At 36.7% G+C, this 16,784-nt stretch overlaps 1 protein-coding gene across 1 annotated transcript; it reads left to right on the forward strand.

Annotated features, from left to right (window-relative positions):
• The first annotated feature begins 6,707 nt into the window (after positions 1-6,707).
• Positions 6,708-16,239, forward strand: PRR15 (proline rich 15). Its single transcript, XM_044066826.1, has 2 exons — positions 6,708-7,220; positions 15,037-16,239. Exon 2 carries the CDS (start codon positions 15,049-15,051, stop codon positions 15,400-15,402), a length of 354 nt encoding a protein of 117 aa, XP_043922761.1. The 5' UTR covers positions 6,708-7,220; positions 15,037-15,048; the 3' UTR covers positions 15,403-16,239.
• The last annotated feature ends 545 nt before the right edge of the window (positions 16,240-16,784 follow it).

A 16,784-nucleotide genomic window follows, 5' to 3' on the forward strand; every position in this document is an offset into this window, starting at 1 on the left:
TCATTGGTCTGATAAGTGAAGAGTACAGGGGAACAATGACCTCACTAGATCTGGATGTGAATCCTTCATGATCAGGTGGGCAATGTAGAAGGTCTTTCTAACCACTTTAGCAATGTGAGTGTCAAAAGAAAGGCCACTGTCAACCTGGGTCCCCAGGTCCCTGATAACCTCTTCTGTGTTTAGTGGATTGCCACCTATATGGTAGCTTGGGGTTACCTTGTTTTTCCCGAAGGGTATGACTATACATTTTTTGGCATTTAACTTCAGGCCATGGCTCTGGCACCAGCTATCTGTTTCCGTGAGTCCCTTCTGAAGGATATCCGTGTCCGATGCACTTTCCACTATGGCGCCCAGTTTGCAGTCTTCTGCAAACTTTGTCAGCCAAAGACCTCCCATGTTGGCCTATACTTCTGAGAAGTAGATGCCGAACAATAGGGGGCCAAGGACCGAGCCCTGTGGGACACCACTTGTGACCGGCTTGGAGTCTGACATAGCGCCTGCAACTCTAACCCTGTGGGTTCTGTCCTTAAGCCAGTTTGCAACCCATCTTGTGACATATGGGTTTACATTTAAGCTGGTAAGTTTTTTTACAATACCCGAGTGGGGTATTGTGTCGAAAGCCTTTGCAAGGTCAAGGTAGGCTGTATGGACTGCCTTTCCCTCATCAATGGCCTTGGTGACTGTTTCGAAGAAGTCGACCAAGTTCAAAAGGCATGATCTTCCCTTGACGAAGCCAAACTGGGTCGGGTCCAATGCCTGCAAGTCCCCTATATCTTTGTTTATGAGCTCCATTATGATCCTCTCCATAGCTTTGCAGACTAGACTTGTTAAGCTTATGGGGCGGTAATTACCAGGGTCCGTAGAGGCACCACCTTTGTGGAGTGGGACCACAGATGCCGTGCGCCACTCCTTGGGCACGTATCCTGTGGTAAGGCTGAGATTAAACAGCTGCCTTATGTGCGGGTTTAATTCCTCATTTAGCTCGTGTAGCACACAGCCGGGGACACCATCCGGTCCCATTGATGCTGTGTTTTTAGCTTTAGAGAGAGCAGCTTTCACCTGCACATTTGAGATGTCTGGGAGGCTACACTCCGCTGGGATAGTTATCTCTCCTTTAGGGGGGGAGAGGGGGGTGAAGTTTGCACTGAACCTGTCTGCCAGTATGTTGGCAATGTCTGTGGGTTCAGTGATTTTTGTATCATTTTGGACTAATTCTGAGCATATCTGGGAGTTTCCACCCAGGTTTCTAACATAGCTGAAAAAGGCCTTATGATTGTCCTTTGAATCCATGGCAATTTTTCTCTCAAAATTGGCCTTAGTTGATTTTATGAGTGCTCGTATTTTTTACTAATAATGATCAGGGGTGACTTCCCTTTTATGGATTTTGTTCTATCATGTAATAGCTTTCTCCTCTTATTGTAAAGTTTGTTAATGGCTGGGGTCCACCAGACTGGACGTTTGCCCTTTGTGGAAAGAGTCTTGGTTTTATTTGGGATTGCCTGATCCATGCAGTCCTGGAGGTGTTCATAGAAGGCATTTGTAAGGGCTTCCGCAGCTTGGGTTGTGGTTTCCACTGTCTCAGGGGCCTTGAAGGATACCACACCAGTCTTGAGTAGTGTGAAGTTTGCTTTAGAGAAGTTCTTCACTGTGGTCTTTGTTGTTTGGGGTGGAGGCGGGATGTAGATTTCCAGTGAGATTAGTTTATGATCAGATCTCACCAATGAGGGATATACTTCCGGTGTGGAGCATTTTGTCCCCATGTTTGTGATAATGAGATCTAGTATATTTTCTCCTCTCGTGGGAACAGTGACTAGCTGTTCCATGGCATTTGAATTTATGAACTCCAGGAACCGTTGGGCTAGAAAGTTAGGGCTTGAGTAATGTTCCCAGTCTATATTCGGGTAGTTGAAGTCACCCAATATGATGGTGTTTGGAGATACATTTATACCCTCCAGTGTCTTCAGGAAGGCTGTGTGGTGTTCCTGAGTTTGAGAGGGTGGCCTGTAGCATGCTACAATTTGTAAAACAGTTTTGCCTATAGTTAGTTGCACCTGGATGGTTTCCAAAGCTTCATGCGTTGCCACCAACCTGGAGGTGTGGGTATCCTTTATGAATATGGATACACCCCCTCCTTTTGTGGTGTGGTCCGGGTTTTGGGGCCGGAATGCATGATATGCATTTGTTTATGATTACATCTCCTAGGGGCTACCTATCATGGGTGGTATTTCCCCTCGCATGCACTAAAACATGCCCATAGGCAGACACTGAAATTAGTAGAAAAACAACCCTGATGATAATGGACAGCTATCACATAACTCATACCTTCCAGGATTTCCATCTTAGTATATTTCTGATGATGTCCCACATCTGTCATATACTAATTACATCTCATCTGTTAGAGTTACACATCTGTACCAATGCACTGAAACATAATCATCACTTAATATGCTGTTCAATATTTCATTTTGGTTTCTGTAACAGGTCCCTGTCTATTGCACCACATACTGATTTGGGATGCATTAACTATCCCAGCTCCTACCCTCTCCAACATCAATGTTGCTGCCACAACTGTCATTATTGTTTCAACTATCATTACTTGTTTGGGTATTATGTACATTGTTCTTCATTACTTCTGTTAATTTGTCCACAAGTTTTATGTAGGTAATTTCCTATTACCTCTACATTATTACTTCAATACATATAAGTCATGGGAATTTTTACACATGTGTTATCTGGAAGTCTATGCACAAAACACAGTTAATTAATTTTAAACATTTATTACCTGTTCTTTATGTCCCATTATACATGACAATGTTACTAAATTTCCTACAAGTCCACTACCTATATTATATGCATTGTTTTGCTGTATCATGTTTCCTTGACCACTAATATCATATCTCTCTGTCACTGAGTTTGTCTCCAAATTTAGCTCTGTATCTCTTCATGCCTTATCATAATGTGTGACTTGGAGAAAGGTAGTGAATTTTACCTAAAAGTAAAATATGGCACTACTTAGAGGTGTATACATATTTCTTTTCTGAAAATGTATGTTAATTCACAATCTCTTATTCTGCCAACATTTCAAGTTAATAGCACTTCTTCTTCTTTTGGCTTTTTCCTGGTTAGGGGTCGGCACAGCAGATCACCTGTCCGCTCATGATTGGCAGTGGAATTTTATGGTGCCAAGTTGCCAGCCTGGTGCCCAACCTTCCACAGAAGGCACACACACATGCCTAGGGCCAATTTAGAGTGTCCAATCCACCTACAACATGTCTTTGGGATGTGGGAGGAAACAAGAGCACCCAGAGGAAACCCACATAACCACAGGGAGGACATGCAGACTCCACACAGAAGGCACCCCAGCTGAGGATCGAACCAGAGAACCTCTTGCTGTTAGGTGGCAATACTAACCGCTGCACCACCGCAGCCACCCATTTTAAGTTAATAGTACTAACATTTTAAAAAGTGACCCTGATTACCAATGATTATTTCTGGATTTATTCCTTATTATGATTAGATTTGTCCCTAATTCATTTCAGAGCAGTGACTATTATTTCTTAGGCTTGACCTGCCTTTCATGTATTACAGTTTGCCCTATTTATTGCTGTGCCACTCATTGAATGAGGTTAGGCATGCTTACAGTCCTTTGTTTACATTGTCTGTTTGAGCCCTGCTGCACCTCAGCATGGCAGTGAGGATGTGTTGTAGCTGGAATAGTATCAGCAGTGTTGTAATTTAATATGCAGGATCTTCAGTGTTTAGTATACCACATAGTTTCAACAGTACTGTAGTAAAATACATAGTATCAGCAGTACTTTAGTGCATAGGGTCACTTGACCACCAGTATTGTAATAAAATACATTGGGCGAACAATAACCTGCAATGTGTTCTACCCTATCTTTAATACTTCTTATAAGCGATTACTCTGACATGCATGACAGCTAATGTGGCACAAATTCTTAGCATATTGGCACTGTTAAGCATAAACTCTGCAGATATAGGAGGTAACCATAGCTCTCAACCTCCTATCTCCAAAATGAGGAACACTAGCCCTCATAATGTGGAACAAATGGGCAAAATGTGGAACACATACTAATGGCTTACTAACAATTTCTTGTCCAACAGCAAAAACCAATAAGCAAAAAATAAAAATGAAAAAGTTCCATCCTGAACAGACCAAAATTTCTTTAATGCAAAGTTCCAAAAAAAAAAAGCTTTAGGCCTGCCCACAGCAGACTTCTTCAGAATCTAACAATTTCAACTAGGAAGGCCATAGGATGGTTAAAATATGCTGGTTTTACTTATACAGATCTTTTAATGAATTAATATGATTCATTTATATTTACCATGGATTTCACTTAAAAAAATCTTAACACTGAATGTGTGACAGAGTCTTTCAATGTGGAACTTCAAGGAACTTTGAGGAACATGAACTTTTTAAGACCCCAAATGAGGTGTGTTCCTCATAATGAGGTACACTTGAGAGATATAGAGGTAACTGTATGCTAACCCAGCAAGCAAGTCGAGTACTTCACACTTCAGGTTTACTAAAATATGCTCAGCTCATGGAAATTTCTCCTTTAACAACTTAGCTTACTGTGATACATTTTTTTTCATTTCTCAAAAAAATTACTCTTGATTCCTTGTGATAAAATAAAAAATGTATTTCATGAGTGTAAGGAATCTGTAATTGCAACTTACTCCCCAGGGACAAACTTTTGACATCATTGAGATCAGGTTTCATTTTACTGTGTAGGTTTAAGAAGGAACACTTAATATTTCATAATATATCTTATGGGGGATATAAGGCTCCTCCATCTTTCCACTACCACCCTGAGTTTTTTACAAACTTACTACCACAGTCAGCAAGCACTTTGCAGCATCTTAGCCTGCAAATACTTTCATACCTGTACTCAGCACAGTTTACCTCTTTTGCAAATTAGTAGTTAGGAAATTCAAACAAGACTTGTTGCAGAGTAATGTGATTGTAAGCAGCTAAACTGCACAACTTCTGTAACAAATGGTTGTATAAATGCTGAACTGTTCTTTTTACTGCTTTAGTTGGGTTTTTCTGTTTTCAGATGTTTACTCATTCTGATGCACCACAACTTCTATGTAATTCACAGAGAGGATAAAATCAGAGCATCTTCTATTACATGTCTTATGAATTGCACTGATATTGTGTATACTGTTGTGATTTAATTAAGTAGCATATGCTGAGAGAGAGAGAGTGAGTGATGTGTTTAATTGTAGCAGTGGCAATTAACTGATCCCTAGCGTTATGTATTGCCATACGGCAATAGTTTAATTCTATTTCTAATGTTTTGCCTTACACAATTAGTTACTTTAATACAAGTTTTTTTTCTCCTGATATTCTTTTCCACTTCTGTAGTACATTGTGAAACATCTCAAGTGCCGCTGCTCTACACTGAAGCAGAGAGTGTGTGTGTGTGTAATGTGTGTATTTATACACACACACACACACACACACACACACACACACACACACAGACTAGTTCAATTTCATTGTGTTTAGATTTGGTAACACCTTTAAGTTCTTAAGAACAGAAGATTTATTGAATTTTAAGCATAGCATTAAATCCATTTCTTGCACATTAATTACTAGTTTCTGAAAACGTATTGAATAATTACACTCACTCCATCTATTAGACAGATCTCTTGTAGGGTAGCCAGTTTACTACATTTGTTGGTTTTGTATGATGTTCTGAAAATACTACCCAAGAACTAGTTGGATGAAATTGGACAATATAGTATTGCTGATCATTGAAAATTAGTCTGAGAAAAACTGTAAGCTGCTGAAGATAACTCCAAGAAACTACACTGGTTAACACTGGTGCAGCTGATGATGTGCCATTTCAAATAGAAATACACAACCCACTTTCGGAACTGAATGCCAAATAAGGAAAATGTGTCCACTCTTGTTTCAGTGAGGAAATCAATAAGAATACATCTATTTAAATGTTTTATTAAAGGAAAAGTATATACAATTCCTCTGTATCGTACTCAGTCTTTTTAGCAAAAAACTAAAAATGGGGAGCTAAAATGGGGAGCTGGGGCCATACGAGTGTATTTCGTTACCGGATGTTCTCCAAGTCTATTAGAAAAAGAAACGGATGCATTTGGGGCATCTGAGAAATGAAGTTATGCCCTGACACAACCTATGTGCTCTATTAATAGAATATTTGCCTGGTTTAAAGTAAAAAGTGACCGTCACCTGAACCCAGATACCAGCTGAATTTCTTACTAAAATATTTTCATTGTAACCTTTGTAATTGTTAGCGGCGTCTGTAATATAGTCTAACTGTATATTCATTTTTCGTGTCGAGTTATGTCGGAGTTCATTTACGGTAGCTCCCGTCTATTGCTTTGCACACTGCCCGCATACTCGACACCTCTACAGGTGCACAACAATGTCCAAAAAAATCCACATCAGCTGGAGGCCATGCACGTTGACAGCATGTGATGCCTTTCCTTAACCCGTCAGCTATTGAGCTAATGTCCTTCACCACGTCAACAACAGCCAGAGAAACACGCAACACTCCTCTCTGGTTTAGGTAAGACCCGCCACCCGAGTGACGTTACATGTCTCCTCCTCACAGCTGTATTTTCAACCCCGGCTCTAAGCAACCGTTTTGTACGGCCAATAGGGAGCTGCGGGTGTGCTCTCTCTTTATCTATACCTGCCGGCTGAAAGCACCTGGAGTTCTTCTTATGCTTCACCTTGAAAAACAACGTATAAACATTTTGCTGTTCCGAAGGGTCTGTTTAGTAACTGATCTGAATTGTACAAGCTACTGGAAGGGATTAAAAAAAGTTGGCTAAGTGAGTTCCTGTCCCGTGGACAGGTGTTACTGTTGTTGCAACATTTGCCTCTTGCAGTTATTTTTGAAGTGCGTAATCGGGCATCTGTGGTTTCATAAGTGGGCAAGATCGTGACGTCACTAAGTGGTTGGGTTCCAGTGTCTTCGGGTCAGAAAAGTTGGGGTGCTTGTGCTTGTGGTTAGTGATATACACGAAAAAGAACGACTTCGTAAAGGAAGTTTGGAGAAAAGGAGCAGTACCAACATGAGAAGAGTGTAATAGTGTGCCAGAAATCCCATAATGACAGAAAAATAAAAAAGAAAGAATTACGATACAGCATTGGTGTTGCTGAAAAAACGAGATCTACGAGAATAAAAGCTAGAGGAATCTGCCAGTAGGTGAGTCGGTTTCTTTTAGTTCGGCTACTATTATTCTTTCTGCGCTGGATAAGGACAGGTGCGCTGTGCGGTTTTGTTGTTGAATAAAGTACGCTCGTCACTGCTGGAGCCCGATGCCTGTTGTAAAATTATATTAATCCTTAACTTCATGTAGGGTTTCAGTGTTTTATCTGTCATTATTTCTTCTTTTAGGTATTATAGCTGTAAAATATTAATTTTGTTTGCCTGATTGTTTCGTGTTACAAGGAATTTTATTTACTCCTTCTTTGCAGTTCGTTATACAGTTTTCCAAGTGTGTGTGCGTGCGTGTGTGTGTGTGTGTGTATGTCTGCTGCCTAACTGATAAACTGGCACATTTATCAGAAGAGTGGTGTTTAACATGCAGTTCATATCCAGTTTAGAGGTAAAAACGATCCTTGTAAGAATATAGTAATATAGAACTTTTAATAATACATTGTCAATAATTAAATAATAACAACGTTAATAAATTGCTTTTAATAAAGCCTTACTTTATATAATATAGAACTTTTGACCAACGTGTTCATTGTTGTAAGAAAGTCCTTTTACATTATACAGCTTAAACAAAGAGATTGTGTCTTGATCTAGGGATGTCACTGTACACCTTTACTCAGCCTTCATTAGGCCAGTCATTAAACAGTAATCCATTACTGCGCATGAGTATTTCAGGATTTAGCCACGGTTGGTGTGAGTTAATTAAAAAAGCCAACCGTGGGTAAATCTTGATGTACCCACAAACATGAATGGATTATTGCTATTTTTACAATTGCATTATTTAAGAAAGAAATTGCTTACCTTTCTTAAATAATAACATTGAATAAGGACATTTCATTCTTCTGCACTGTCTTTTCTATACTGATGTACGGCACATGTGTATGGGACTTGCATTCCTATGCTTGCATGGTACATCAGTGCAGGAGAAGCAACTGCAAAAACAGAATCTCCGTTGCTGTTTCTTTTTACTATTAAAAAATAGAGATTTACATGGGACAATGCAAGCATATAAGGATATCCAATAGGCTTCTGTTTGTTTTGTTTTGCAGAACAGACCCGATTTTCTTATATTTTGGTCTGTTCCTCAGAATATGCTAATAGAGAGTCTGGATGCTCAATGGTAGTTCATCAGCCAGACGTTTTTGCTATTGGTATATGCTTGATTTGCAGCAGGCACAATGGTTGGGCTGCCCTTCACTGTGCTCGTTTTTGAATAGTAGTGAGCATTTGGTGTGTAATTGAATATGATGGCCCCCTTTGGCATATATATCTGTCCAGACACATGCAATGACTGGATCACCCGCAGGAATACCTTACTGAAGGATACAAGGCCTAAACAACATGCCCTACATGGACTGACTCAAAGCCCTTCCACTATATTTGGTATCCTGTAGACTGCTAAGATGTGATCTGTCTGGCATACATGTTATCCTCTAACCCAATACTGATGGATTTACTGTACATCAGCAATTCAAATATCATTAGAAATTCATGGTCTATGTATCCAATCCTTCTCTGCAGTATCAACAGGACAGTTTGGAGGTACAGTTGGATCACACAGAGGCTACTGTGGCTCTGGAACAGACTCCCCATCCACATATTCATCCCTGTCCATAATTAAGTACAGCTTGAATATATGGATGGATCACAAAAAATGTACCCCAGGACTGTCCCCTGTACTAATATTGACAAAAGCAGCTCCTAAATGCTTTATCCCATGCATGAGTCCCCTCAAATTATCTATGGTGTGAGCCTAATTGTTCTTAATAGGGGTTATATATAATTATTGACTGTGAGATGGGTAATGCAATCTCTAACCCAATGGGATAGGTTAATCCAAGTACAAAAAGGGAAACTGGGTAAGCTTAAAATGGCCCACAAAGGCAGCTAGCCTAGTACTTACGTATGAACATATAGGGTTACACAGGGGATGGAACCAATGGATCTCTGCAGTCCTCTCATATAACCACAAACCGAAAAAAGACCAGTAGTATCTTGTTCTTCCGTTGATTAAACATTTTTTATTCCAAAATAAAATTCTCTTAGCGCCTCGGCCACAATCAGCCTTTACATAGTAAAATTCTTTTCTTCTATAACTTCCCTCTTATATATTAACATTACAAAAAATACTTTCAATTAATTAATTACACTCATTTAATTAAAACTCAAATAGATTTTTCTTAAAGCTAAAACATCATTAAACAAAACTTTGCCAATTACATTCTTTGTTCAAACCATTGGTTTGTAAAGTATTATATTTAATAATAAAAATAGATTCCTTTTTCCTAAGTGAATGCTTTAACATTTCTACATTTCCAAATTGCTGTAAAACCTGCTCCAAAACTGTTACTTTTAAATTCTTAATATCACCCAGATGTACTTTATTAAAGTGTTCTGCTATGGGACTTATGCTTTAATTTTTCTTAATGTCTCTAATGTGTTCTTTTATTCTCTCACTTAAACTTCTTTTAGTTTCACCTATATAATATTTGTTACATGAACATCCTATAGCATAAATAATCCCTTTACTTATACATGTAAAAGTCCCTTGAGTCTCAAATTGTTTTCCTTTTATTTTCTCAAATGTTTTTGTTATATGTTGTCAAATGGAACACTTTCCACAAGGAAAGGTTCCTAATTTTGTCAAACTCTTAATGACTTTTCTTCTGGTTTGAAATATTTACTATGAACCAAGAAGTTTTTTAAGTTCCATCCTTAAGTCCTCTCATATGTTTATTGTTGCCTTTTCTGGTTCTACCTGAGGTGACATTTACTCTGACTTGGAGTATTTTCACTTCATATTGAGATAATTCTGTTTCTTTCTCTGTTTTGGAAGGTCCCATAGAGTCTTTTACATTCCCTGAATTGCCACTAATCCCAGTAAAATGTTGACATCTCACATGAAGAATGAGTTCAGCCCCTACCTTTTTTTTCGCATTTTTGTTACTGTTGTTTTGTGTATCCCACATAATTTAAAGCTTTCCAATTTCAGTTCCCCACTCTGTGAGCATAATCTTTTCCACTTTTCTGTTACTGTCTGTGAAGTAGTACTTCATATGAAACACCATTCTGCTTGCAACCATAACTTCTCATCACCCCTCCACATCCTTATGCCTAAGCTAGTGATCTTTAATCCTTACTGTTATCATCAAATGTCCTTGTTTTCCCACACTATCATCAGTGATAATTCCTAGCCTGTGTGACTTATCTTTGTATGGGATCTTTTTATTCCTAAACAACAAACTCCAAAACGTGGATACGCAGAGAAGTACAAATAAAATAATCCACAATTTATTGTAAAAATCCACAAAGCTTTCGAGTAGTAACTCTTCCTCAGTGTGTATGACTACTATAACATACATGTTGTTTTTTAAATATTATTTTATATATATTTTTTATGCATTGGGTCCATTTTCTAGTTTGCAGATGGAGAAGTTTCCACAGTTATATGTTATAGTAGTCGTATATGTCTTTAAGATTTTCTCTATTAATTGATCTTGTATTTTGATTGGGCTGTGTCAGATTAAGGTTTGTATTTAAATCTGCTTTTGCTATTGTTTTTATACACACTGAGGAAGAGTTACTACTCGGAAGCTTTGTGGATTATTACAATAAATTGTGGATTATTTTATTTGTACTTCTCTGCATGTCCGCTTTTTGGAATTTATTGTTTGCATGTACCATTGGTTCTCCTATGTGTTTCTCAATAGCACTGGTTTGGTTTGTTTGATTATCTTTTTATTGCTCCGATTATTTTTTGCATCCTTTTATGTGCATTTTCCAGTACTTTAGTTTTCTCTAAATGGATTCCAAAACTGAATACAATACTACACGTGCAGCCTCACTAAAAATATGTGCTATATTACTGTCGCCTCAACATTCTTATATTCCATTCCTCATTTAGTGCACCCAAACATCCCATATCTTTTACCATCACCCCATCATTTTACTCCTGCTGATCCATTTTCAGTGTAATGCTGATTCTTAGCCCCTTTCCCTTTTCCATGGTCGCTACTACTTTATACTGCATTTTAAGATTGCAGAAAACAAACTGCACATCGTTTGCATTTGCCTACAATGAAACTGTTCTGCCACTGTTTTGCTCAGTCTTGCAACTTCAGCAAATTCCTTTTCAAATTCCCTTATCTTTCATATTTCTTCACCCCTTGTGCTACCGCTGAATAAACTAATTATGTTCTTGTCCTGCTGAACATGTCATAACAAGTTTATTAAGCAGTTGGTCATACACCTCCTCTTTGACTTCATCATCCTTCATCCATGCCTCTCTTTTTTCTCTTTAAAAATATATTTTTCGTTAGAGAATATTAAAATTTACTTTTCTAAACACTGACATTTATTGCAGATGTAGCTGTAAATATAGCTTTAATGTTTATGCTGCGAGTTTAGTTTGGAATTAATTCCCTGCTTTCACCATGTAAAGCATCACTGTAAGTAAAATATAATGTTGTAAATATAATTCCAATAACCAGCTTTCTCATGTTTGGCAAATATGTTGTTTGGATATTGTACAGTTTGTCAAAACATTCTTTCCTAGTCATTTCAAGCCTGAGTGCTAGTTGCATAAGAAAAAATACTTTGAGAGGAAGAATACAGTTTTCTTGTTGTGATGCAGTTAATTCAAAAATTATTTATCGTACCAAAACAAACTTATAAGAATTGTTTTTCTGTACCTGACAATTTTTTTTGTCTTTTTGTTAGCTTTTCTTCTCTAAAATTTGGTTAGATAATACTTGGCAGATTGACAAATTGCATATGACTCTGTAGGCATTTCATAGTATAACCTCCTTGAGATTAAATACCATCTGAAATAAACATTTCGTTTTAACAGTGTCTTTTTTTCCTGCACTGTGATGTAGTCAATAATCCAGCAGCTGGATTTAAAGAATCCTGACCCTCAGGATTACAGAACAACATGCAATCTAAGCAAGATACTGCACTGAGTTCACAGGTAGTCACATTCTTCATTCAATGGACAGGACTCAACAGTGCTTGACCTAAGCGTATATTGTTTTAATATCTAGCCCCTTATCTGATAATGTGATAAAAGTTCAGAATTCACACTGATGTGCTCAGCAAACAATACAGATGTGTGTGAGTGCATATGTTTTGTCTTTATAAACATGTACTGTGGTGCAAGTAGGTGTGACAAAAAGTAGTCAGAGTATTCTAAACGGTTCTAGTGGCACAGTTTGCATTGGTGGAGCTTTGAAAAACAGTACTGCTGTGAACTCTGATTATATTTGCATAGGCCATAGGATTACTGCTGGCAAGTCAGGGGATTAGCAGTACTTTAAATGCATTTGAAGACATCTTCTTTTTTCATATAGTGTTGAAGTTAAGGTAATGAACTATTAACAAGTCACAGTCGAAAACTTGAATCTGATTTATATGGTCACCTCTTTACTAACAGTTCACTTAACTAATCCAAATATCCTGGGCTGATTATGAAAACATGCAGTTATGTCTGATGGGCATTTCAGAGATACTGTACTATTATAAAATATGTCTTACACATGCTTATACTGTGAGTCATTTACTGTTTAGTGAAAAGCTATTCATTATCCTAATCTATTTAGAAGGCCTAACATTGATGTAAAAATGTTAATTCACTATTGTTTTGACAGTGCTTCTGAAACATGCTAGATCTAAAGAGAACATTGATGGCAAATGAACTATATAAAAAACAAATTATTCTGTCTCAAACCACATAAAATTCTTTAATTCCAAAGTAGAATAAAGCTTCTGATTGGAGTTACATGTGCTGCTCTGCAGTACATGTGTACTGCACAGTGCTGGCAAAAAAATATGTCTTTAAGTAATACTTTCTCCAAGTTAGGCTTTTGTATGTGCCTTATCACAATAATCAAGCCTGACTGATACAATTCACAATGATATTCATAGTAGATCAGTCTATAGCACAGAGACTGGATTTCTAGACAATGAAAACGTAAAAGTATGAGATTGTATGCACCTGCTAGTATGAGACGGCTTTTCACTGGTGACTAGTATTCACCACTTTTGATGACTTAAGTGTCATAATAACAATGAAAGATGTTATCATCTATTTTATTAGAATTATAAGCAGTATTTAAAAAAATTATGAATTTTGGATGCAGAACAAATTCCTTCCTTATTTTTTCAGCTCATGTCACCTTTATGTGGCTCAAATAAATTTACTTGCATTTTTCCAAAGGTAGAAGTATAGGGTCTTGTCTTGTTTCCACTTTGAGTTCTAGTCGTAGAAGGTACCGCAAAATTAATTTATACTGCCTATAGTTACTTCAAGTAAAATGTGTAGCCATTTCAGAGACAGCAATGAGCTTGTGTTTTTGTGTTGTATTACAATTTTTTTGCCACACGCATTGATGTAGTCATCTTGCAAACAAATATTAAATGCCACATTGCGACCACTTAGGCATTATGTAATATTATTCTCATGTGCAGTCAAGTAATTACTATGTTTTAAACATTTTCTCACACTGAAGAGTAGAAAAAATATATATATTTTGTTTTGTAATTATAGAGTTTAAAAGATGGTTGGCTGCATTTATTGTTTGATTTATCTTTTTATTGTGCACTGATAATAACCTGATATATAATTTTGTTAGTGAATGCAAAATGAAACTGTTAAAGTGATTTAACCTTGGATTTATACAGTGTTTAATCTTGTGTATCTCTTTGAAATCTGTTCAGTTTTTAAACATATCTGTTGAAAAACTCATGGTACTTATACAGTACTTGGTAATACTGCCAAATGAAAATAAAATGTTACATAGAAATGGTACAATGCAGCCATGAAAATGGCAAAACTTTTCCCAAAACCTGAAACCAGGCAACAACAAACATAACTGATATGAAAATACATGTATTTGGCTTAAATGATTTTCTGTATGTCAATATAATTAGCATCTAAATCTGAAATGAATGTCTGAGAAACGTACATAAATCTTTATTTTATCTAAGTCATGTGCTGATGATCTGAAATGAGTCATGGGATTCATGCTGTTCATTATGTAGTTGGCAAATTAAAGCTGACCTGTATGTGTTATTGTAAAAAATATGCACCTCCAATTTGCAGCCATCACTTTTGTAGAACACCTCCTCTAAATGTACAATCTTTTGCTAGGAGCTTTAGCAAACACAATTGTTTTTGTTACGAAATATTATAACCCACGAGCTGGTGGTACAGTATAATGGCACGCTTTTATGTTATGGTAGTGTTAATGTTTTATTTTAAATTAGTTTGCTTGTTTTGCTTAAAATGTAGAGTCATGCTTCTGGAGAATCAGTGCCTTCTCCTTTAGAGCAATGTCTTCACTGTAGTAACTAGGCATGGAACCTCATTTGCTCAGTATTACACATGACTTTTTTCTTCTTTTACTTCTGTCTTAGCTCATTTGTTTTTTGTACATTTGTTGCTAAAGAATACTTAACTGGCTTTATTGCAGTTTGTCATTTACTTGATTAGATGCATCAGGAGGCTACAGTTTATTGAAATACTTGGTCATCCTTGGGGCCCTCACCTAGAAATCCAATAAATAAAAAACTACTACAGGAAGTTTTAAATGGTTTGCAAAATGATCACTTTATTTCATTTAAGATGTCTATTCCTGTAAGTTCTTTCCTTACCAGCAGTCATTTATACTCCAATATGGCCACTATTCTTTCAAGTCTGTTTAAAAGCGTAAAAGAAGAAATTTGATCAGAAACTACATGATAATTTATTCAATAATGTTCATGACTGTCACTTGTATGTCAACATGTGTTGTTTTACTTTCTACAGGTAAACTCGAAAATGGCTGACAGTGCAAAAGGCACATGGTGGAAGTCTCTGACAATAAGAAAGAAACCAAAGGAATTTGCATCTTATCAAGAAGGAATAGAAAACCAGTCTGTTCCTGAAAGAACTGCTAGCACATCAGTTACAGCAACAGCTATTTCTGTAGAAAAGAATCCAAACCATATCCCAGGTGATGATTATGTTGACCCCAGGTACGAGAAAGCTGGCTTTAATGAGAAAACATCTAGAAGAAATCTCAGAATTTCAAGATCTGGACGTTTCAAGGAGAAAAGGAGAGTGCGGGCTAGTTTGCCAGAACAAAATCAGTTTTTTGAAGAAAATGGGAATGCAAATGAAGAACTACATTAAACTTGTATAGAATAAGTTTAGAGAAGGAGGTTTCATCTCACTGTTCCTGCACTTTTACATTCCTTTAATGTAAGGAGACTTAAAAAACTGAAGTGTCAATTTATAAGCTTTAAATATTGGATGAACTGGTATATTAACTATTTATTTGTTGCACTGAGTGATGTCTACTCTTCAGCAGCTGATTTTTTAAGTTGTCAAATTTTATTATATGTATTTTTCAGTGTACAGAAAGATGGCAGTGAAATTCACTGTTTGAGGGATAAAAATGTTCTGATTCAGAACCAAATAATTTCCATATCCTAGAAAAAAAAAGCACTTTTTATAACTACGTTAGGTGGAGAAAAAAATCTATAAAGAACAGCTTTTTTGAAAATCCTGATTTATAGTTTTATAGATCAAACTGGGGCTTTGCTTAAAACATGTAAATTAAAATATATATGGACATTTCGTTTGAAGTAAATTTTATTTAGATGATGATGTTTGATATTTTTATGTATTGAAGGAAAAATAAGTGATACTGCAGTAAATGTTTGTTTACCTGATGTTAAGTTAATAATCTACAGTCTAGTATCAGTGCACTGAAACATGACACTGAGAAACACACCCTCCAGGACAAAGCCTAGTTTCAAATTCAGACTTTGCATTTAAGTGCTGACTTGGGAGTAGGCCAGTTTTAAATAGTTGTTTTCTTCCTTTATTTTTCTTAGTCCCAAGTCACTTATAAAGATAATTTGATACAAGGAGACGATTTTAGTATGTACCACCAATGTTTTTGTAATATACATATTCTGATTTATGGAACACTGGATTTCCTATAATTAAAATAATTAAAATGCATATTTATTTTTGTATTTAATAGGTCACTGTCTCAGAGAAATTATGTTCTATTTCTGATGAGTCTATTTTCATGAAAGCAACTCTAATGTGTGAACAGGCAATACACAGTTCTATAAACTATCATAATACGAGGTTAATTTTTTTGGAGTCATTATTTGTTTCAAAATTGAGAAAATGAGACAATATTTTTATATGTTTGTGTAATATTTTGAACATTTTATGTGGTAGACTTTCTTTATTAACCTCCTATTCACAGGTGGCAAATCATCACAGTTATGTGACCTAGGTTTGTCATCTTCTGTGTATTGTGTGTGTGTGTGTGTGTGTGTGTGTGTGTGTGTGTGTGTGTGTGTGAGTGTGCATATGTGTATGCATGTTTGGAGGAGAATTGTGTCATTCTGTGATTGCATTTTAACTGTTGTGCCACTTGTACTGTGGTAACTGTGTTGGAAAAGAGTTTTCTTATCTTATCAGTCACCATTGTCCTATGGCTGGCACCCCTCCGTAAGGTAGAATCTTCAGAGATATCACCTGTGATGTTGTTA

Source organism: Protopterus annectens, chromosome 3.part1 (assembly GCF_019279795.1).
Source record: "Protopterus annectens isolate FY-2018-M chromosome 3.part1, PAN1.0, whole genome shotgun sequence".
NCBI classification, from domain to species: Eukaryota; Metazoa; Chordata; order Ceratodontiformes; family Protopteridae; genus Protopterus; species Protopterus annectens.

Excerpts from the sequence above, each read along its gene's own strand:
- PRR15 (XM_044066826.1), top strand. The coding sequence starts at position 15,049 with ATGGCTGACAGTGCAAAAGGCACATGGTGGAAGTCTCTGACAATAAGA.